The sequence below is a fragment of the Xiphophorus hellerii genome, chromosome 8 (assembly GCF_003331165.1).
Source record: "Xiphophorus hellerii strain 12219 chromosome 8, Xiphophorus_hellerii-4.1, whole genome shotgun sequence".
NCBI lineage: Eukaryota > Metazoa > Chordata > Actinopteri > Cyprinodontiformes > Poeciliidae > Xiphophorus > Xiphophorus hellerii.
In genome coordinates, this window is record NC_045679.1 from 20,467,327 (window position 1) to 20,489,456 (window position 22,130).

Genomic DNA, 22,130 nt, shown 5'->3' on the forward strand with positions numbered 1-22,130 from the left:
TCACGTCACTGTTTCTGTCTGGAACAAACGTCCGTTGGCTGATTTGCAGTTGTGACTTTCTTTTCACATTTTAGATTACCTCTTTCTCTGAGGTAGTCAAAGATTAAATTATCTCTGCTTTAGACACATCTAATGTTATTTTAAAAGGTTTTAGAGTAAGAAGGCCAGTTTTTCTTTCTCCATGATGCTGCCGCCACCATGTTTCACCATGGAGATGGTGTGCTCAGGGTGTGGTTGAGCTAGGTTTTATTTACACATAGCTCTTTGCATGTAGGCTAAAATAATAAAGTTAATGTTTGTCTCATCCTACCAAAACAACCTTTTTTCACGTGTTTGTTGATTTCCCTCCATGAATTTTGAACAATTTTAAACACTTTCTTCCTGTAGTGGGTTTCATCATGCTTTTCTTCCATACAGGTCAGTTTTGTAGCAGGCAGGCTTAATAGTCCTTAATAATCAAAAGATAGTTGTGACATTTTTGACCTCTTGCTGCTTCTCTGATCATGATGATCAACAGGTCATGGAATAAATAGAAAGATTCTGATTTTTATCTGAAAAAAAAATTATGTTGGATTGAATGCTCTTTTACTCCCACTTTATGTTTATGTGCTTTTTGTCATTAGTCTATCCCATAAAATCCCCAAATAAAACACACTCCACGGTATCTTATCAATTCAGCAGAGGAAAAGTACAGAATTTACCAGCTACTCAGGATTTCAATGGTCTCCCAGTTTCACGTAGGAGTTTCTCTAAAACAACCCCATCACTCACCTCCTCCAAATTTTTTCAACAGGATTAAGCAGGAAGCGCTTTAGTAATCTCAGTGACTGTGAATTTAGCATTTATTTTGTCATTAACTCCAGCTCTATATTCTTGTTCTTGTAGCCAAGTAAAAGTTTTAATTAACATTTGCAATCCGTGCATGCTTTTGTTTACTTCTGATGTTTGGCCTTGTGGGTAGAAAACTTAAGGACTTAATATTACGCTTATAGAGACAATCATAATATGCAAACATATGATTTGAAACAACCTAAAACTGCAAGAGTATTTCAATTTCGGAACGGGAGTTGATATCAAAATTTGTTTGTCTCCCCCTGGTGGTGCTATGTGGAAAGAAATATTTAGCTTTGCTCACTTTACCTGAACCAGAAAATAAAACATCTTTTCTCCTTTATGTAGTCAAATTAGTCTTTCACTCGCAATAGAGTATTATCACAGAAACTAAGCATGACTGAAAGTAAATCCAATGTCAAGTCTTTGTTCCAAGAGAGTGAATGTACATAGAGCACAAGTCCTGAGCACTTTTAGGCTGTTACAGCAGAGATTTACCATGAAAAGACACAATGTATTGAAGTGACACTAAGCATAGATCCAGAAATATTTCTTTAGCTCATGTTTGAATAGCCTCTAAGATAAGTATTTGTAATAACTTGCAAAAATACGTATGAATCATAATCATGTGATCCAATTTCATCCATGGAGAACGTTTGCGACAGTCAAATGTAACACAGAATGTGTTATAAATGTAAAAAGTAAACCAACAGAGGAACGAGTATTTAAACAATTGTACACAAAAAAATGCTAAACTGAATAAAATATTATAATAATGAAATGAATTTGGACAACTGGAATCATAGAATGAGAAATAAAAATATTTAAAAATATATACTTTAACCATAAAACAAATAAATATGAATAAGGAAATAAAACACATACATTTCATTTAATTTACGATGAATCATAAAGCAATAAGCCTGATTAAAAGATTAATAATATTGATGGCCTTAGAATCAAATTAACAAATGAAGTAGAATCAAATGAAGGTCAAAATTACCAAAAAATTGACAGACAGATACAGAAAGATCTTATTTTTCCTTAATATTCTACTCTAAGAAAAGAAATGCATTGCTTACTACTGTTATCTAAGGTTAAAGTTATCTGGCCTTATGCCTTACCCTTTTGACTAAATGAGCACTGCCTTGACTGATTTGTCATAGCTGTGTGCTGTTTGTTTTGTACAGCTATGTGTACAGGATGCCTCTCCCTCTAAATTTTGATAAGTTATGGCACAATTCATTTAGGGACAACAGAACACTAACAGTGAAAATTCAGTTTTAAATTGAAACTCTATTGCCAAGTTTCTGATTAGCAATAGATCATTTCTCTTAGCAAAATTGGTCGTTGGCAGAAAATAAAATTACTAGTTCAAAGACAATCAAACCCAACATTGAAATATAATTTTCCTAAGCAACATTTAATGCGTCAGCAGTAATTTTAACCATACATCTGGAAAAATGGTTATAGATTAATGTGTTTGACGTCATTGCATAGCTCTTATTTTGAAAAACCAAGGATGGATGATGTCATCAAAGCGCGTCAATTTCTCCCCGGTTGATGAAACTTAAGACTTCTGAGCCCTCAATCTCTTTTCTGTCTCTCTAAAAACAGCAGTGATTATGCTGGTCCTACAAAGATGTCTTTCTTTATTAGAGTTTCCCAGAGGGAGGTTCCCTGCCAGCCTGTTGTCGCGGTGTTACCACAGGCGGGTTAATGTATCCAGACCATGTGTATTATTTCACCGTCCGACCACCAGAACCAGGTTAGGTCTGCTGTCGTCACAGGACCATCATGTCCTACCTGCTCATCGCAGCTCCTTCAGAGGATTCTCATCTTCACCCCCAGCCAGAGAGGAAGCGCTGGGAAAGATCCAGTCAACACATTATCATCTTGTATACACATGCAAGGTTAGCACTATTCGACTGTGGTTTTTGTTTCTTGTTTTCCCAAGCTCTGTCCTCTTAAACTGCATCATTATGTTTAGGTAACGGGTGTTGAAGATTCGGGCTGTGCCATGTTTGCAGGTTTGCTCCACGAGGTCCATGCAGAGGATCTCTAAAGTGGCCTACCAGAAAGGGGTGGTAATAGTGACCTGTCAAGGGTGCAAGAACCACCATATCATCGCCGACAACCTCGGCTGGTTCTCGGATCTGGAGGGGAAGAGGTTGGTGGAGCTGCAGGATTTACACCATAATAAACATAACAAAGACATAAAAAAAAATTAAGCCATGTACAGTACCTTACAAATGTACCCACATCGTTTAAACATTGTTACATGTTGTTCTCCTTCATGTTTCAGAAACATTGAGGAAATCCTCGCCGCCAAAGGGGAGACCGTGAAGAGGATTGACGGAAGCGATGCTTTAGAAATAGTCGTGGAGGAAACGAGCAGAGGCTGTTCACAAAAAACTGACAAAGAGAAAGAAAATGAGCCAGAAACAACATGATTTAACTTAATTGCATTTGCACTTTGTACTGCTATGTATATATATTTATATTTACAATAAACGCAACTTTTTTGGCCTTTTTACCGTGTTGAGAGAGAGTTGAGTGAAACTATGTTTCAAACTAGGTTGCGACTGAGATTTAAAAGAAGTTACAAAACCATAGAAACAGATGAAAAGTAAATGTTTGAACAAATACATTTTAAATATGCTCTCTGTCTTTTTCCCCCGAAATATCTACTGTATGGTTATTCCATATGAATAAGCGAGAAACACTCCTGGTGCGTTTTTGGTTACAGTTTTTTTTTCGATTGTATTGTTTTTATGACCAACATACCTTAACTTCTATTTTATTTCTATAAAAAGCCGCCCCAGACCTTTGGCTCTATTTTATTATTAATTTTAGTCAGCTTTAGTTTACTATTTTTCATCCTACATATTCAGAAAAAAACAAACAAATAAACAATAACTTAGTTTCTCAAAAATGAACAAACCAAACTAAAATGTTTTGCAGCGGAACCCCGGTGTTCGAAGTGCCCTAGATAGCTCGAGTTCTCGCGAGAATGACAGTAGTTGCCGCCGTAGCTGCTTGCAGGCTGTTAGCTGTCGGACACGCTACCAATTTTCGTTTCTGCTGCCTTTATTATTGGACTGACTGCGATGGAAGAATTTGAAGTCACAGACGAGGCAGAAAAGCCTAGACATCGACCTTTCTTAATCGGTGTCAGCGGAGGCACGGCCAGCGGAAAGGTAAACTTAGAAACGTAATTAGCATACCGGTTATCTTAGCTCGGAATCAGTTTTAGCGTTCATCAAACTGTGAAAACAAGTGTCACGCCCACTTGTTCAATGTTTTATTACGTTGCTAAAACACTATTTTGTTTAGGTTAAGTTGACCTAGCCCCTTTCCAACCTTGAATATTTAGAAGAAAATACAACACTGCTCACGTCTGTAACGATATTAACGTCAGGTCGTAAACTTTGAACTCGAGGTCACGCATGCAAATATCAGCCGTTTCCAGTCAGGAATCCTGTGCAATTTCAGTCCAATGTATTTATTGTTTACCGTCATGTATTACGGATTAAAGAAATGCTGCTAATATTAAAAAAAACAAACATATTGAGGTGAGTTGTTACAACGGCGTGGCTAATAAGAGTAGAATAATTGAGATGCATTGTTTACAGTCTACAGTTTGCGCCAAGATCATGGAGCTTCTGGGGCAGCACAAGGTGGACCATCGCCAGAGAAAGGTGGCCATCATCAGCCAGGACTGCTTCTACAACGTGCTGACTCCAGATCAGAAGGCTAAAGCTCTTAAAGGACAGTACAACTTTGATCACCCGGGTAAATAAATCCAGACTTTTACTATTTCATTACATGAGCTTTGCACAAAGCTAAGATAAATTTGAAAGTGTGATTGTGAATAAAAATCTGCTGTAATGGAAAATGAATTTATTCTAGACTTTTTACAACATCTTTAAGCAGTGTATATGAAACTTAAACACAAAATGTTGCTTTTTCTTCAAGTTCTCATTTTCTTCTTCAATGCCTTGCAGAGGCGTTCGATAACGAGTTGATGTACAAAACCTTAAAGGACATCGCAGAGGGGAGGCCGGTCGAGGTGCCAACATACGACTTCGTCACCCATTCCAGGTTGAAACAAAAACACTTTTCAATTGGGAAGTCGTGACGAAATACCGCCGTGTTCCCTTGTATTCTGAGAGCTCATTGTTTGTTTGCAGGTTGGAAGACAGGATCACAGTTTATCCAGCGGATGTCGTCCTCTTTGAAGGGATTCTTGTTTTCTACCCCCAGAAAGTGCGCGAGATGTTCCACATGAAGCTCTTCGTGGACACGGATTCAGATGTCAGGTTGTCTCGAAGAGGTACTCGAGCGCCGATCGCACATATTTGCAAGGTTTCCTTTCTGTTTCAAACAACCTTATTTCTTGTAGTGCTGAGAGACATGAACAGAGGGAGGGACCTGGAGCAGATTCTGAATCAGTACACAACATTTGTAAAGCCTGCATTTGAGGAGTTTTGCCTGCCTGTAAGTACAGTAGTCTTCGTTGATGTTGTTCTGTATGATTTCAACTAGATTTCTATGTACTTTTATTGTGTTTTAGACTAAAAAGTATGCAGATGTCATCATTCCGAGAGGGGTTGACAATATGGGTGAGTAATCTTTAAAAATACAAAATCCTGACTTATATTCAGTATTACCAAGATAGATAGCGTTAACTTCCCAATTTGTCATTTAGTGGCCATCAACCTGATTGTGCAGCACATCCAAGATATTCTGAATGGTGATATTTGCAAGTGGCAGCGGGGAAACATCAACAGCCATGGCCGAGCCTGCAAAAGGCTGACCTCAGAGCAGAGCGACCTGCAGAACGGATCCACCAACCCTCCAATTAAGAGGGTCCTGCTGGAGCCTAGTAGTCGGCCCCACTGAAACAGAGCGGATGTAGATGTGTGTGTGTGTGTATGCGTGAATGGGAACAGATAGGTACAGACCGTGGAGCTGCAGTGTGAACTGACGTTACTGTGCCGAAATGTTACACGCTCTGCGGTTTAGGGTAATATCAGTTATTCAATGTAACAGGTTCGAAGATCTGCCATCTTATTTGATTGTAGTTATTAACAGGGTTCCTACACCGTATGGAAGTAACCAGTGTTCCCATAGGCTTTCTTTGTTTTGATTTTTAAAATGGGTAAATAAGCAGTTACCAAACCAGGTCCTATAATTATTAATAAGAACATGTTTTTTTTTTTGAGTCATGCCTTTGCACTTTTAAATGTGACCATGCTGGCAACTTCTTTGCTACTGTTAGGGAAGTATATTTAAAGTAAATTAATACAAATAACGTGGTTATGTTCACGTACCTGTTCTGGTTTGCAATAGCTTTCTGCAGTGCAAAAGTATTCATACCTATTCAACTTACGTGCATTTTGAGAGATTACAAACTGGCGGACTAAGTAGCGCATAATGTAGTGAAAGAAAAATTATATGTGGCTTTAAAGCTTTATACAAAATCTGACAGGTTTTGTATTCAACCATATTTACTCTTAAGTAAATAAAATCCAGTGCAACCAGTCGCCTAAGGAAGTCAATCAGGAAACGGTCCACTGGTATGTAATTTTATTAAAGTCTTAACTGAAGGCCTCAGGTTTGTTTGGAGAACATTATTAAAGAATTATGGAGAGCAAAAATCTCAGTGCTTAGATATTCTAAGATGGGTCTGGATACAATTATCCACCATCGTGGTTTATCGCATACGATCCTTTTAAAATACATTTGTGCTTATAGATACGTTTAAGGTGTATGAATACTTTTGCAAGGCAAATGGAGAACAAAACCCTCCCAGTTTGAAAGCACTTGCTTATATTCTGCTAAGTCTATGCCTTAACTTTTTTGTTTCACTTTATGAACAGTGTACATCAATAAATAAAACTTCTTTGCAAGTATTTAAGTATCTTCATTTAAGAAACCAAAGAAACCTCTGCAGTCATGGTTTTAATATAAACAGAGCTTTTTGTTTTATTGGAGTTTGAGAGCACAGTGTGATGTGTTGGGGGCGGGGGGCTTTGAGGGTTTCTGTGATTATTATCCCAAAAAGGATTCCAATGACTTCCTACAGCACATGGAGTGACACGCACACACACACACTTCACAGAAGACTTCTCACAGACACACACACTTGCACACCAACATGACTGGGACATGATTGCGATTGCTTCGTGGTTCTCTACACTTGAACACGGCACTCCATGATTCAGTATGACTTACATAGATCACGGCATCTTTAGTAATCTTCTTTTTCGTGTTTTTGCCTTGCTTTTTTTTTTTTTTTTTTTAGTGCACATACATACGGCACTTAGGAGAAGCTAAGCTCTTCTCATAAGCATAAACGTCCTTTTTAAGAACAAAAGGAGCACTGTATATAATACATGTCATAACCATACATGATTCTTACACACAAAAAAAAAAAAGTTTCAAAACAAACCGATTCCAGTCCCTAGGGGGCCGTCCTGCCCTTTCGGTTCAGTCGCAGCAGATTCTCAGTCGGCAGCCTGCGTGTGCACGTCACAATTCGAGGCAGGTTTGCTCCTGAGCTTCTGCTGGTTGAGGACTTGTTAGTGTTGTAGAAGGTGACCAGCAAATGGCACGTACATAAGGAACAGGGGGGGGGGGGAATATGGACCATTCAAATTGTTCTCTCACACGTGACAGCTCCACTCTAAAACAAAGAGTCCAGGGAGCAGACTTTGGTAATTTCCGTAGCGTCTCTTCCCCCCTCCCACCCTCTGCTCTGACTCCTCGCTCTTCCACTACCAAGTCAGAGCAACGGTAATCCCAAATTATAATCTCCCAGAGCGGCAGGGCTCTTTGTAAACCTCAGTGACATTTCAGTTGTCTGCAGTTTGTTCTGGATTCCTCGCGAGCGAGTCTCCCGTTAGCTTCCTTGCGTCGTTCTTTTAGTGTGTAATAAAGTGGAGTTAGTGTCATGAAGCACAGTTGAAGGTCAGTGTCGAAGCCCTGCGTGGGGGGACCCTAGGTCTTCTCCCCGCGGTCGGTCTTGGCGCGGCTGATGTTTCGGGGTTTGATCTTCAGGGACAGCTCCCACAGCGCCTCCTCCGCCAGGTGATCGCTGAAGTCGTTGAAGAAAGAGATGATTTCCTCGTTGCGCTTCAGCTCGTAATGCCTGAGGTCAGAACAGGGTGGATGCATTAAACAAAAGACGATTAATTTAACAAAGGTCAGATAACATGAAGTAGTTGCTTAATAAACACTCTGCCATATTCTGCTTTGAATTACGTTTAAAAATCCAACAAAGTACTCGTACGTCTTGTCACATTACAACCACAAACTTCAATCTACTTAGTTGGGACTTTATGTGACAGACCAACACAAAGTAGTGTAAAATTGCAAAGCAGAAGGAAACTGATACTGAGATTTAATCTGAAAAGTGTGGCATACATTTGTTTTGAGCACCAAGTATTTTGGGTCTAGAACTCTTTCCCGTTCAGTTTATAATAGCCCGACCTTAGTCAGATTTAATGGACAGCAAAAGTCAAGACTTTGATACAGATTCTCAATTGGACTTGGGTCTAAACTTTGACTAGATTATTCTAACACATAACTATGCTTTGATCTAAATCAGGGGTGCCAAACTAATTTTCATTTTGGCCCACATCAAGATCAGGAATGTCTTTAAAGGGCCGCTTGTGGCAGAATATATTGGGAAAACTATTAAATTGTTACAATATGAAAAAATATTGTGTGTATTTGAGTCAACTATTTGAGAAATTAAATATTAGACATCTTTTTGCAATAATGTAATTTGGTTGTATACAGATAAAAACAGCATTGATCTGGTTATTAAAATAATAAGATATTCTTTGAAATTCTTTCTGTGCTACCTACATGGTTTGTTACAATCTATAAATGGGATTTCTTATAGTTTTCTTTCAACAAAGGCTTTCTTCTCATTAGCTACTATAAAGGCCAGATTCGTGGACTACACAGATAAAAGTTTTCTGTGATGACCCTTGCAGTTCTATTATCATTAAATCTTAAACTACTAAAATCTTAAAACTTAAAATTTTAAGTTTAAGACCAGTTTTTTAGTCAACTTTGAAATTATGCACTTGTTTTAGTTTTTGCCTAAAATTTCTCATAAAATGCATAAGGAGACGTTCGAAGGGTGTGAATATTGTAAGCGGTCTTACACTTGTTGGAAGCGCCGCATGCTGTCCAGAATATTGAACTGCTGCCAGCGTTTGGAGAAATTGACCTTCCCGTCAATGAGGTCGGGGTTCCCCAGGTGGACGAAGGTCAGGTCCTGGAGGATGAGGCCTCTGCAGGACGGATGGAAGAAGGGGGAGGAGAAATCAGATCAAACAACCAAGTCAGGTTGAGCTGAGCGGCAGCAGATCTGTTTAAGTCTGAGCAGGAAAGTTTACTCACAAGTATGGGATGCAGGGGGGCTCCACCTCAGCCAGAGCAGCTCTGTAGGCTCTGAAGGACGAGGAGCTGTCGATCAGCGTGCAATACTCCTCCAAACCCTGGAGCAGTATGAAGAGATAAGTGTGTTATTGTGAATAGATGATTTAAAAATATATATATATTAAAGGCGCAGTATCATGTACTTTCCAGGCATATAGAACCATTTTATAGCACAATCAAGTAACTATGTTACATTCAGTTGCTATAAAAATCTTGCATTTATCAAATATGATGTAAACATTTTTTAAATTGGGGCTTTGTCTCTTTAAGAAACTCCTGTTCTTTCTGAAACTCCGTCTTCGGGAAGTCCTCACAACATGGGTCCTCTATCAACTCTAACAACGTTTTAAGCAGCATTTCACTGAGAAGTAGTTCATATGAAGAGCTCAGCTGATGGGCAGTTCCACTAGGTATTTGCTAATTGCTGCTGGCTAGTCTGAAGGAGCTGAGTGGAGGAGTCATTGGGGAGAAGTGTTCTGTGACGTGGAAGCTGCATCTCGAAGGCGTTTTGCACAGCTGAATGGTTGCCACAGGAGGTTAAAGGATTTCTCAAACGTACATGAAAGAATCAAAGGAGCAAACCAGGTATGTTTTTGATGAGGAATAACATCATAACAGGATGTAAAGCTTAAAAAGTTGATTTTACATAATACTGTCCCTTTAAAAAAAAAAAAAAAAAAAAAAAAAAAAGCTCACCTCAGAAGTTTGTTTCTGCCACTCTAATCTCCTGATGGGAGCAGAGTCCAAAGCGGACAGTATTGCCAAATACGAGTTGAAATTATTTAATTTTCTTAAGTGCTGGAATAAGAAGAGGAGAATAAGTGTTAAATGCTGCCATAAAATGAATTTGTCTTTTTAAAAGTAAGATTCCTTACCTTCATTATCTTAATGAACTTGAGAAGAAGCTTCTCTCTGTCCTGAGCTTTCTCCTGCTGAATTATCAAAGAGCGCACCCTGTAGGCCAGAAAGTAAAGGTATCAGCATTTAAAGAGAGACTAAATCAAGAGACGACTGATCTAAGTCATGTCTTACCAATAGCTCATGTTGTTAAAGTGCTCTGTAAACTGGGTTAGGTTGGGACTTTTTTCCTCATTCTGCTCCTTCGCCCAAAGCAGAACCTCTGGAATCTAAGAGAAAGCAGGATGAGAAGATAACAGATAACCGTGTTTATTCTCCATGCTTCCAGGAAGTAAAGCAGAGTTATTCCAACCAATAGGAAGAAGGGAAATCACGTCACCTCAATCTTGTAGAAGAGTTCAGCATCAAGAAGCGTGAGCTGGTCAGCAATCTCGTGACTGCGAAAGTCGTGAAGAGTCCCAGGCCTGGAAGAAAACACAAACCATAAAGAGCCTCAGCTTCAGTTATATATGAAACATTACACAACACAATAAGCAGGGGAAACAAGACTGCGTCAGTTTTCCTTTCTCTCAGCAGTACCTCGCCGAGACCCCTCGAGCAGCGAGCGGCTTGAGGGAGTTCGTGTACCGGAGCAGCTTCTTTTGCTCCACCTTGTCCAGGATGTTCTTGCGGAGAACACGGGCGAGGCTGAGCTCGCCGTTACACACGAGCGTGAACACCAGGTCCATGAGCTGCTTCAAGATGTCCTCGGTTAGCTCCACCAGACTGGAAGACAGCGGTGGTCAGGTGGGAATTATTTGATTCGTCGTCTGACTGGTTTAACTGACATGCTTTATTTTTGACTGATTCGGCAGTTCAACTCACCACAGCTCATCAACGACACGAACCAGAACAAAGAAGGTGTTCTTGCTGACTCGCTTCTTGAAGGTGTCCGGACTGTGACAGAATGTGGTATATGTGCTATTGTGGTCAAGGGTAATGGTCTATGAAGTCTCTCGTTTTAATATGAAAGGCCAACTCAAAGTGGCAAATAACAGGAGTGGAAGAAAAATTATTAAATTGTTTTCAAAATTCTGAAACGTGCAGCAAGCGTTTGTATCCAGTCAATAAATGGATACAAACGCTCTCTTGTCTATTGGTTTATGCTTATGCTGTTGTCCTTTTCTGCCGGTTTTATATAGATACTCAAAATCTTCCCCATTCTTCTTTATTCAGAGTCACTGAAAAGCATCTAAACTGTATTTTTAAGTCTTGCCACAGATTCTCAGTTGGATTTAGGCCTGGACTTTGACTGGACCGTTCCACCATGTGAATATCCTTTCATCTAAACCATTCTGTTGTAGCCCAGATGGTATATTAAGGGTCTTTGACTCCCAGTATGATGCCGTCATCACCATGTTTCACCATTGCGATGATGTGTTCAGGAACTGCAAGTTGAAAATCCAACGGCACCATTAATTAATCTTTTTTTTTTTTTCAGAACCAAGAAACAGAGAAGAGAATCCAGAAAAGCAGCATTTTCAACTTAGCTGGAATTTCAGTATCCTTCAGTAAAGATTTAAATAAGGACAGTCTTTTCTGAGTAAATTAGGATTAAAGCTAAAAAAAAAAAAAGTTCTGCCAGCAAAGAAAGACGATTAGGCCAGTGTGACATGTTGAGTGATTTGGAAAGGATATCTGTAGTGTAGTTTCTTAATGAGGTCTTCTGGGGTTATAAAAGTCCTATATGTCGTCAGGAAGGCTTCACAGTACAAAACAAGATCTGTCGAGAAAAAGAGGAAAAAAAATAAGAGAGCAGTATTTTTGAGTTGACGTGCCGCCGAGATTAACCAATACAAGCTGACAACAAATCAAACATGACTGCTGCAAGCACAGGCTGACAGACTGTTAATGCCAGACTGAGACCATTTAATGCCAGACTGAGACCATTTAATGCCACTCACACAGAGAAATAAATAAATTTAAAAAAAATCGGCTTTCAAATGTGAAATAAATTCAGATCTTTCTAGCGATAAAAAGATGAGACAGTAGGTAAACAGCTTTAACACCATACCTTTGCGCTCTGTTTCCGTAGCATGGACTAGAAGGATGTCTCCCGACCCCGCACGAACGTCAGGGCCGTCGTCATTCTGCAAAGATTCGGGGTGATAAGTAAGGAAAAGATGAAGAGCAGATCAGCATGGAGACTGATGCAGTTTAGCCCAAAACGTTCCATGCACATATTCTCCTCTTCTCCTCCACCAAGCCTCCTATTGCTGCACCGGCTCCTCTGATGATGAAGAAAAAGTCTGACTTGTGCAAAAAAAAAAAAAAAAAAGGAAGGAAGGAAGGAAAGAAAGAAAAAAAAAATCACTGCAATGGGTGTGTGTTGTAACAGCGCTAAATTTCCTCCCTGGTCGGGAAGCTCCTCGCGTTTCCAATCCCCCCTCCCTTCATTCCTCGGTAAACTGCAGCTGTCACAGTGCCTCTAACCTTGCAGAGAGGCGTGCGGCATTTTCACACATCTGTACATCAGACTGCACCACTCAGGACAAAGCAGGAGGAGGTGGTGGGGCGGGAGAAGGCGGAGGAAGTTTTAGCTCTGCAGTTTAACAGGTTAAACTCCAGAGGGCAGCAGCGGCTGAGAGGCGGGATCTGATTGGACTCTCAATAACTTCTGCTCCAGAGACAACTGGGTAAAATGCACTAGTGCTGCTGTGAGGTTTTGTTATAAGAGAAGTCTAAAAAACTGGCTGATTACCTAACAATTTCGATTTTGCCTGATACTGATTTATTTTTAAAGATAACTGATATCAAAGTGTTCAGTGCACCTTACATCATACAATTTTGTTTTATAGAAAAGAATCGAACAATGCCCGAGAAACAACACACACTTGTTTTAGCTACACATGCTCTCAAATATAAATGAAAAGTTTGGAGCCAAACTACTAAATTAACTTAAATTCATGAAAAAAAAATCCATTCCTTTCGTCTTTCATTTTTCATATTTCAAAACTAACAAAAAGTGCACAACAGGTTAAGATGACAGACCTGTTTTGATCCTCTAAAAAGGCAAAAAAAAAAAAAAAGTCACTAAAGGGAATAAAGTAAAAAGGAAACAGTGGAGGATTTTCAGACCTTTGCAGAGGTGGATAAGATCGGTTTCACGTGCAAGAATCGACTTATCACCCAAAATTAAGGAAATTGGGGCCAATTGATAGGTGAACTCCTGCTAAAAACATCACATACCACCAGAAGTCGACTTACCTCTTGTTTTAGCGTTATCCTGCTCATGATCTCCTTGTGGTCTATGAGAGACAGCTCGTTTACATCTTCCTCAACGCTCCCGGCCTTTTCTGCCGTCTTTTGCCTCCTAAAGCAAACCCACACATGCGCCATGAACACAGTCTCTCATTCATCTACATGTTTGAAACGGTTCATTCATAAACCAAAAACTAATCTCCCATATTTTTTTGGGTTTTAATCAGTTTACAGCAAGAAGCAGCAGTGATTCTATTTGTCTTCACAAATTAAATTAGGCTGTTATTCCCTTTACTTAGGAATGTTTAGAAGAGCTCCAAGATTCATTTAAAGAAAATATTACAATAAGGAACGTTTAATGTAGCATTAAACGTTGTGATTCTATAAATCATAGACGTGATTTATGGCATCACGTCCATAACAAAGAGCACATTATCAGCTACAATATGGAGTTTTAGAGTACACGCATAACAGGAAGTGAGCATGATCACTGTTACCTTTCTTTGTCTAAAGCCTCTTTACTATTGCTGGATGGCATCTGAGGAACAGGGTCTTGAAGTACGTCATCAGCTGCGATGGTTTCCTAACAGTTGAAGGAAAGAAAGCAACCGTCAGCCTCTGATGTTTACAGTTCTGCTGAGAAGTTTGCATCCACCCAACGTTGGCATGAATGTCACTATTGTTGGGTCTCTATTTATTGGCACCACTCCTTTTCAGGTCAAGCTGATTTTACATCCGATGCTCCTATAGGTCACGCAAGCTTGAATTTGCCATAAGCCACAAAATTACACATGCAGGCTCAAATTTATGACAAACATTTTGTTTTGTTTTTGGGAAAACTATCCTGTCTGTTCTCCAGAAAGAAACTGGCCTGTGGTGGGTAGATGCTAATCTGATCTAAGTCATGTTTGAAGGTTTGGAAAACATGCTTCTATGTTTCTAGGCTTTCTCTCAGAGCAAACATCAATGTCAAACTCACTCCATCCAGACAGGGACTCTGGTACTCTGGTATTCAAGTATTATCCAGTTAAGTTTAAACACTGGTTACTGGGATGTTTAGACATATTAATTAATTTATTTTCCTCTGACATCAAGAGTTTGGGTTATGTCTAAGCCTGTTGCAATATAAAATTAATTAGTTGATCACATGACAAATTAAAATAGGCTCAAAAATGTCCATTCTCATCATTAACATTTTCATAATCCACTTTATTTATGGCTGTGATTGTATTTTAATTTGGATATTTAAAACATCTTCCGTTACTATTTACATTACTTGAAAACAGCCTCAAAAACATCAATATTATTGTTAATCACAATAATTACTGGGACAATTTATCGCCCTGCAAAATTTATAATCGTGGCAGGTCACTGAAATTTGGATGTTTCAAAATGATAATCCCACACACACATAAAAACTAATCTTAGTAGTGATGAAATAAGTAAAAATGGTTCTGATACAGCCTTGACCTCCACATTACTGAAAATTACTGGGATATTTAAAAAAAATAATTAAAAATTGTACCTGGAAACCAACCAAATTAAATTCAAACTTTGCTTAGAAAGTGGTCAAATATCCAGTCAGAGGCAGGTTTTTGGGACGAAAACCACAAAAAAGATGATATTACTTAAGGGTGTATGTAAATATTTGAGCCTATATGTATAACTTTGACTAAATATGAATCAGAAAATCCACAACAAATTCAAACTTGTTCACCCAAGTCTTTTTTTAATATTCAACAGAGTTACATTATTCTACCTTGGAGAAAACTAGCTGAAATGAATCATTTAAAAGGAAATGCTCTTATTCATGCCTACGAGGGATTTACGCAACCTTCTGAGCAGAACTGTGTGTGGAGCAACATTCGTGAGTGATTCCATGCAGCAACAACAAGCTAGCTGCAGATGAGCTCATATGATCCCGCCAGGATGTCATGCAACACACTGGTGGAGAAAAAAGAAGAATGGAAGTGTTGACGACACATTTACCACATCGTCCCAGAAGTGGTGATGCAGAGTGGGTGTGAAGTGTTTGCTTAGTGTGAGTACAGAAAACCCAACGCACAAAAGCCAAAACAGAAGGAACACCAAAAGGGGTAAAACTCAAACTCAAACACCGTCTGAGCCAGAATGCTACCACACACACATCGTTTCCTTTGTATGTTGACCGAAAACAAACAAACAAAAAAAAGGAATAAAAACCTGCAGCAAAGGTACAAGCTGACCAAAAACAATAGAACCACACAAATAAATAAGCTGCTACACATGCACAGGTGCACGCTATTCATTAAGGCAGATGTTACTGGAAACCCGTTGAGAATCCTACTCTGGGAGCAGAGAGATGTCAGGAGTTAGAGCAGAACGGGGTTAAATGTTCACCACAGCTGAAGCAGCAGCCAAAGAGACACCAGTCACCAGCCAGGCAGTCAAAACAACAGAAACCCCTCCCCTGCCCCGCCACCCCCTCACAAACACCAGCCCATGATTCAGTCCCAGGCGAACCTGTGAACCTGAAGTCATGATGTAGTCCGGTTTGGCTACACTCACGTTGCATTTCCGATCGCCATTTTTTTCCCGGGGATGAATCAATATTAGGTGCAACAAGCTGAGTGAGATGTGCCTAGTGACGCGGGCCGGAGACCCTTTTACTTTTAATCGCTCCCCCGCATCCGAATTGATTCATACCCCGAGGCGATGGGACATGCAAATGGGATTGACCTTTCACCTCGCGGCAGTCCGCTACTTACTCTTAGGGAGAGGGGCAGCTCCCCATTGGCCTGGCTGGACGAGTATAGGTTGACATACTCCCCCTCCCCGCCCTCGTCATTCACGCTTTCGCTCTACAGGAGGGGAAAAGAGGAGGGACACAGACCGAGGCGTGAAGCAGCAGAGAGTGTTTGCTGAGGCTTTAACGGCCTTGAAGGAGAGACAGCAGCTGGCTGAGGTCAGCTTCAGGTGCATCTCAATAGATTAGAATGTCACTGAAAACCTAATTTGTCACAATAATTAAATTCAAAAAGGGAAACTCATTTCCTGTTTTATAAAGACCCAAAGAAAAACAAAAAAAAACCCCTGAATATTCCACAAGAAAATTACACAGAGAATTAGAATTGGGCGGTGCGCCTTAAAAATAAAAACAAATTCTTTCATGCCAGATCCGATTTCTCTTCTGAAAGAGAAATCATAAATGACAGAAAATACTTTTAAAAAGTGGCTTTTATTTCAATCATCCCTTCTGTGAGTTGTACGACAGTAATAGAGCCATCCTAGAAGAATTTCTTTTAATTACAAGAATAAAGTCAGAATATTAGCAGAAAATAATGTAATTTTACCTGAAAGAATATTAAAACCATGAGAAAAACTTGTTTTAATGAGTAAAAAGTTATCAGGATCTGAGGTGAGTAGCTCAGTCCATCCTTTCTTCAAAATAGTTGTTTGCGTGATCTTGTCAAAGTCCTGCTACTGATAATTTGATGATGATGTGTTAAAAGATTAAGTATTTTCCATTAAGTATTGTTTGTAAAATGTATAAACATTTTACAACATGCTCAATATTCCTCATTTTAATTTTCTTACTTTTAGCGTTGGCATTTTTGTAAAATTACTACTTTATTCTCCTTATATTACAATAGAGGCTTTAAAACACACTTGTCAAAGATGGTAGTAGGCCTTAAACATGCGGACATCAATCTGACAGAAATCCAGTGAGTGTATTGATTTGGTGACAAAAACAAAATACAGATTTTTCAAAAGTGAAATCTTAAAATACCAAAAATTTGATTAATCGATAAATGTTCTGAGGTATTATCACCTGAATATTGAGTTACCAGAGCAAACAATGCAGAGGAGCTAAAGGTTCGTCAAAGCCGCGCTGCATTACTAATGCAATATCTGATGCAAAAGGAGCCCCACCAAAAAGTGACTGTATATACTTTTTCTAACAGGCCGCCCTTTTAATTCTATAATTGCCTTTTTATTGGTGAATTTTCAGAAGAACTGGGTCTTGAGTTATTATCGGCTGAAAGCCACGATCATAAACACTAAACTCATCATACTGCGGGTAATTAAGCGAAACAAGTTTCTCTTTTTAAGCTTAATTACTGAAATAACTTTTCAATCACATTCTAATTCACTGAAGTGCACCTCAATTCTACAAGGAGCAGCTGTGAGTCGTCATGACCAACAGGTGGCACTGGAGTGCATCATATAAAAAAAAAAAAATTCTGCTGGCAAGAAAAAAAGCAGTGTAGCATGCTCCACTGGGATTCTTTTCAGACTAATAATAAGACAGAACACAGATTGCGGGACGTGATAATGACACCTAGATGCCACACGGCGAATGACTCACTATATATTTTCATTACATGTGCAGCAGTAAAAGAAACCCAAACAGCTGTTATCTAACTTGAATCTGCAGAGGCAGGAGGGTCGGCGTTCAGATTTCATTAAGGCCTAAAGAACTCCGTCATATGAGCTCACCGCCGAGGTGTGGAGCGAGTCAGTGAGAGAAGACTCAGAGGGAAGACAGACGGCCACAGAGCCCATTGAGCCAGCCAGGGAACCGTTGGGACCGCCCCCGCTGCCATCCAGAACGGTGGCATTGGTCAGGGCGACCTGGTCCAAGCTCTGCGATTGGTGGAGAGGAACCAAAGCAGGTAAAAAAAAAAAAAGAAAGGAAAAAAAAAGAGGGGAAAAGTAAAAAAAAAAAAATAAAATAAATAAAAATAAAGGAGAGAACTGAGAGATCAGAGAGGAGAAGTCAGAGCAAACAGAAACAGAACAATAGAAAGCGGGATGGGAAGTAGTGTCACCTCTGCCAACTCGGATTTATGGGAGGGATGAGTCTGAACATGAAATGCGCTTGCATGCACACGCACATCTGTATACACAAAATTACAGACAAAGACGACTAACAGATTTACAGTAAAAAATAAAAAAGGGGGTAAATCTTGCAGAGACATTGATTAGCTTGGATTGTAAATTAAAACCGGAGATGATTCAGTGTACAAGTGTGTCGCCAGCATAAGAGATGCCTGTCAGCAGGGAGGTAGCAGTAACCTGTTAGAACATGTTTCACATACCAGCCCTGTGCGAGCATACCGGCACAGAGCCATGCAGACACAGATCAGTGGCAAAGGCTGCACACACTCATGCGCACACCAATTTTATTTTATTTTTCAAACAAGATCGAGGCCAAAAAAAAAAAAAAAGCCCCATTAAAAATCTTTGAGTAAATGTGTCCAAATATCGAAAGGCCTCCGATGAGCTAAACGACGCAAGTTATTGTAACTTGAACTCCCTTACAAGATGTAAGGGAGTTCACTAAAAGGAAATTGCGCAAAACTCGGTCGAGAGAACGAGGACAGCGATTGACGCTGGAGGACGAAGACGAGGAGGAGGAAGAGAGGAGCGGATGAAACGGGGGGAATGTGTTTTCCATCAGGCCCATCTGGTGCCGCATTCCACCAGAGATATCCCGGGGGAAATCCACGCCATGTCTTAACGTGCCTCACGCACCATGTCGTGGGGTTATCATGGGTCGACCCTCCCAAACACACCGAGGGAGATTTTACACTTAGCCACACCAGGCTAAAGTTAGGGGACATGGGAGAGACGTTTTGACTACAAAATACCAAATTCATACGAACCGGTTAAAGGCTGAAATGTTTTGTTAGTTATGATCTCAAAAAAGGAGCCAGATTCAAATTAGATTTTTACTCACTCCATAAACAGGAGATCAAATACACCTCTAATTTCTCCACCCGTAGTGAAAATAAAAAGAGATGCAACGATTCATCCAGGTAAAAAGACAATATGCAATTATTTTAGATTGTTTCCTCACAAATAAATGCTTCGTAAATCACAAACTTGATTTTAAATGATCTGTAATCAGTGTAAAATAACTCACTTCAGGCTGACTAGTTAATACTTTAAGTTGGGTTTTTCATTCTAGGTTGATTCTACTGCCAAAATAAACATTATAAATCTTTCCTATTTGTAGCAAATAAAATGAATGCTTCATAAATCTCACACTGGGTTTTAAAGAATATTTGTACTTTCCCCACAGATGAATTCAGCTGTACTTTTATCAATGTTTTATGGATTAAGGATTTTGAAACAGAGGCGATCAAAAGCAGACCAGACACATACATTTAAACCGCAATTAGTTAGCCTGTGGCGGGACAGAAAACTGGCAATCTGATGTTACGCCAGAAAGCATAAAATGCCTTTGCTTTGGTTTAACCTTTATTTTGAAGGCGTGTGTTTCCTACTCTTTTATGAAAGACCTGGGATTGGGGCGATGTAATGGGAGCATGCCATTCCATTCTTTTCCAGATGACAAACAACATGACTTGTGACAAACTGCAAAGTTTGAATGTTTTTCCAATCAGTTCATAGAAAACAGACCCCAGTTGATGAGTAGATGAAAGCATTACTAAAAAAAAATTTTAAAAAAATTCCATCTTGAGGAGATTTTATTGAAACTGTTGGTCCTGTTCGACGTCTGTTTTATTTATTTTTAGCACTGAAACCACTTGGTTGTAGTTTCTTAAAGACCTGACAACGTTTCCTTCTCTTTACCTTCCAAAGCATCTTCTGCTGTATTAAACAAGACGTATCCCCAAATACATTACAGGCATAGGACGGCTCTGTGATAACTATTAAAGTAACATCCATGCACTAATTGCAATCCAAGCAGGTCTTGCATATGGAAATATTGTGATACATTCACAATATATTGTGCAGCCTGACTTGTGACCACACAATTAAGCAGGTAAACTAAGCAATAAACCAACTATTCACAAGCTCAATTAAAATCCTTGTTCATTCTAAACTGCATGCTTGTTTGTGTAGTTTGCTTTAAAGAGATGCTGCCCTTTAATATTATAGGTAAGAAGTCATTTTGAAAATTGCTGACAATAATTGACACATGGTACAGTACAGTATTAGTTTGCACTTTATGTTTAACAAAAGTTATAACTTGCAGTTTTGCATGTTTTCCTTGTCTAAGCCTAATGCCCAATATGTCTTGAAGGGTAATTTTGTTTTGTTGAGACTTCAATAATCTGTTTTATTTTTCATTTTGGCTGTTTCATTTATTTTGGATATTTAAAATGTCTTCAGTGTTAAGCATTCTGTACAAAATGAAAGTTTATTGATCTATAAGAGAGTGTACTTTCATCTTTATGCCAGTGTCATTACAATAGCTATATTTTCAACAATATTGACGTTTATCGCAATAATTTCTAGGACAATTTATCGTCCAGCGAAATACGTCGTGTCAGGCTTACACAAAATATGATCAGCATCAACTACTGAAATATTGTTCATCTTTTTCTCAGTACTGCTTTTGTCTCCTGCAAGATTTGTAGCATAAATATAATTTTTGAAATGATTTTTTTTTGTATACACTTTGGTTACTGAAGACAAGCTTAAGAACGCCCCAGTTTTGTTGACTTGGCCCCAAGTCAAACTTTCGGAAAGACTTCTAAAGTACAACAAACGCACACAAAGTGGGATAGCTACAAGCCAGCAGAAGCACACAAGCACAAAAAGTAGCAGCAAGTGCTCATAATAAAAATAAAGTGTGTTTTTATCATAACTGAACAGATTCTTTCAAGGAATAATAATAAAAAAAAACCATCTGTCAGCACATGGATGGGTGGTTGGATGAATGAATGAAATCAAGAACCACACAACAACAAAAGCACTGATGTTTGAGCTCCGTCAGTAACTATAAAAGACGACCTTTTATAGTTACTGACCTCAAATGTCGAGCTACCTCAGGACCACTTCACCACACAGCACCTATGCCGGGACCGCCGATGTGAAGGAGGAGCAGAGGAGAGGGGGAGGCGACTCACCGTGGGCGTGGTCAAAGACGCCTGGCCGATCAGGTAGGAGTTAGAGACGGACATGCTGAGGCCCAGCCCAGAGCCCGCCTCCTCCAGGGCCGCCACAGATGGCTGGAGGTGGCAGGAGAGAGAGGAGGAGGAGGAGGAAGAAGGGGAAGAGGAGTGTGAAGCCTGAGGAGGAAAACAAAAGAAGGAAAAGGTAGAGAAGATAAACAGAAATAGAGGAAGTGAGAGTAGTTTGGGGTCAAGGGCAGGTGAAGAGGGAGTAGATGGTGTTAAAGGAAAAAGAAAAGAAAAAGAGTGAACAGTTGATTACTCGAGTAAGCAAGACTGAGTTAGAGCAGGTTGAATCAAAAGTTCAGCAGCAGCAGAATGGTAAAATCAGAGAGATAAAAGCTGAGAAACATCAGCTCAGACTGCCGGATGACGGATTCAAGACTAAGAAACAATAGCTTGCAAAAAAAAAAAAAAATCATACCTCTCAAATTTTTCCACAAACGTATATATAGAGGCTAAAATCAACTTTGATCAGGTCCCTCGCACCTGCAGGAAAAAAAAAGCATCCCCGCAGAATGAAGCTGCCACCACTGGGCATCATAGTGAGGGTTTGCAGTGTTAGATTTCCACCAAACAAAGTCAAAAAGTTTTGTTGAAAAATGCTCATCCATTTTTTTCTGTTAAAAAAAAAAAAAAAAAAAAAAGATTTTATTTTTTTCCAATTTGTGTTGGTATGTCACAAAATTTCAATAAAACCTGTTGACGTTTGTGGTTGTAATTTGGCAACATGTGGAAAAGTTTTAACAGGTATGAATACTTCCGTAATACTTCTTCGGAGTTCTCTCTAGAAACCTTATGTCCTCGAAGTTCACGCGAGGCATTCAGGTA

At 39.4% G+C, this 22,130-nt stretch overlaps 3 protein-coding genes across 11 annotated transcripts in view; 2 read left to right on the plus strand and 1 right to left on the minus strand.

The window, feature by feature from the left end:
- The first annotated feature begins 2,333 nt into the window (after nt 1-2,333).
- dnlz (DNL-type zinc finger) lies at nt 2,334-3,374 on the plus strand. The gene is made up of 3 exons (XM_032570886.1): nt 2,334-2,744; nt 2,862-3,001; nt 3,137-3,374. Exons 1-3 carry the CDS (start codon nt 2,457-2,459, stop codon nt 3,282-3,284), a joined length of 576 nt encoding a protein of 191 aa, XP_032426777.1. The 5' UTR covers nt 2,334-2,456; the 3' UTR covers nt 3,285-3,374.
- A 427-nt stretch (nt 3,375-3,801) lies between these two features.
- On the plus strand, nt 3,802-6,749 carry uck1 (uridine-cytidine kinase 1). The gene is made up of 7 exons (XM_032570885.1): nt 3,802-4,031; nt 4,467-4,626; nt 4,839-4,935; nt 5,025-5,167; nt 5,237-5,331; nt 5,408-5,456; nt 5,543-6,749. The coding sequence occupies exons 1-7, from the start codon at nt 3,942-3,944 to the stop codon at nt 5,734-5,736; spliced, it is 828 nt and encodes a 275-aa protein (XP_032426776.1). The 5' UTR covers nt 3,802-3,941; the 3' UTR covers nt 5,737-6,749.
- A 350-nt stretch (nt 6,750-7,099) lies between these two features.
- The window catches only part of rapgef1b (Rap guanine nucleotide exchange factor (GEF) 1b), a 49,190-nt gene continuing 34,159 nt past the window's right edge, over nt 7,100-22,130 (minus strand). For 4 of the 9 annotated variants that reach the window (XM_032570873.1, XM_032570871.1, XM_032570870.1 and 1 more), the window contains 16 exons: nt 21,255-21,416; nt 17,869-18,015; nt 16,137-16,229; nt 13,887-13,972; nt 13,396-13,501; nt 12,203-12,278; nt 11,827-11,911; nt 11,014-11,106; nt 10,729-10,914; nt 10,529-10,613; nt 10,324-10,418; nt 10,167-10,245; nt 9,988-10,089; nt 9,253-9,350; nt 9,015-9,143; nt 7,100-7,987 (listed from right to left, as the gene is read on the minus strand). In XM_032570873.1, the coding sequence (XP_032426764.1) occupies nt 7,837-7,987; nt 9,015-9,143; nt 9,253-9,350; nt 9,988-10,089; nt 10,167-10,245; nt 10,324-10,418; nt 10,529-10,613; nt 10,729-10,914; nt 11,014-11,106; nt 11,827-11,911; nt 12,203-12,278; nt 13,396-13,501; nt 13,887-13,972; nt 16,137-16,229; nt 17,869-18,015; nt 21,255-21,416 (1,773 nt within the window). In that variant the 3' untranslated portion in view covers nt 7,100-7,836. The remainder of the gene's footprint in view (nt 7,988-9,014; nt 9,144-9,252; nt 9,351-9,987; nt 10,090-10,166; nt 10,246-10,323; nt 10,419-10,528; nt 10,614-10,728; nt 10,915-11,013; nt 11,107-11,826; nt 11,912-12,202; nt 12,279-13,395; nt 13,502-13,886; nt 13,973-16,136; nt 16,230-17,868; nt 18,016-21,254; nt 21,417-22,130) is intronic. The other 5 variants (XM_032570876.1, XM_032570878.1, XM_032570874.1 and 2 more) reach the window with 4 other exon arrangements.

Excerpts from the sequence above, each read along its gene's own strand:
- uck1 (XM_032570885.1), top strand. The coding sequence starts at position 3,942 with ATGGAAGAATTTGAAGTCACAGACGAGGCAGAAAAGCCTAGACATCGA. Across the intron at positions 4,627-4,838 it reads GTACAACTTTGATCACCCGG|AGGCGTTCGATAACGAGTTG; the intron begins GTAAATAAATCC and ends AATGCCTTGCAG. Across the intron at positions 5,457-5,542 it reads GAGAGGGGTTGACAATATGG|TGGCCATCAACCTGATTGTG; the intron begins GTGAGTAATCTT and ends TTTGTCATTTAG.
- dnlz (XM_032570886.1), top strand. The coding sequence starts at position 2,457 with ATGCTGGTCCTACAAAGATGTCTTTCTTTATTAGAGTTTCCCAGAGGG. Across the intron at positions 2,745-2,861 it reads ATCTTGTATACACATGCAAG|GTTTGCTCCACGAGGTCCAT; the intron begins GTTAGCACTATT and ends CCATGTTTGCAG. Across the intron at positions 3,002-3,136 it reads TCGGATCTGGAGGGGAAGAG|AAACATTGAGGAAATCCTCG; the intron begins GTTGGTGGAGCT and ends TTCATGTTTCAG.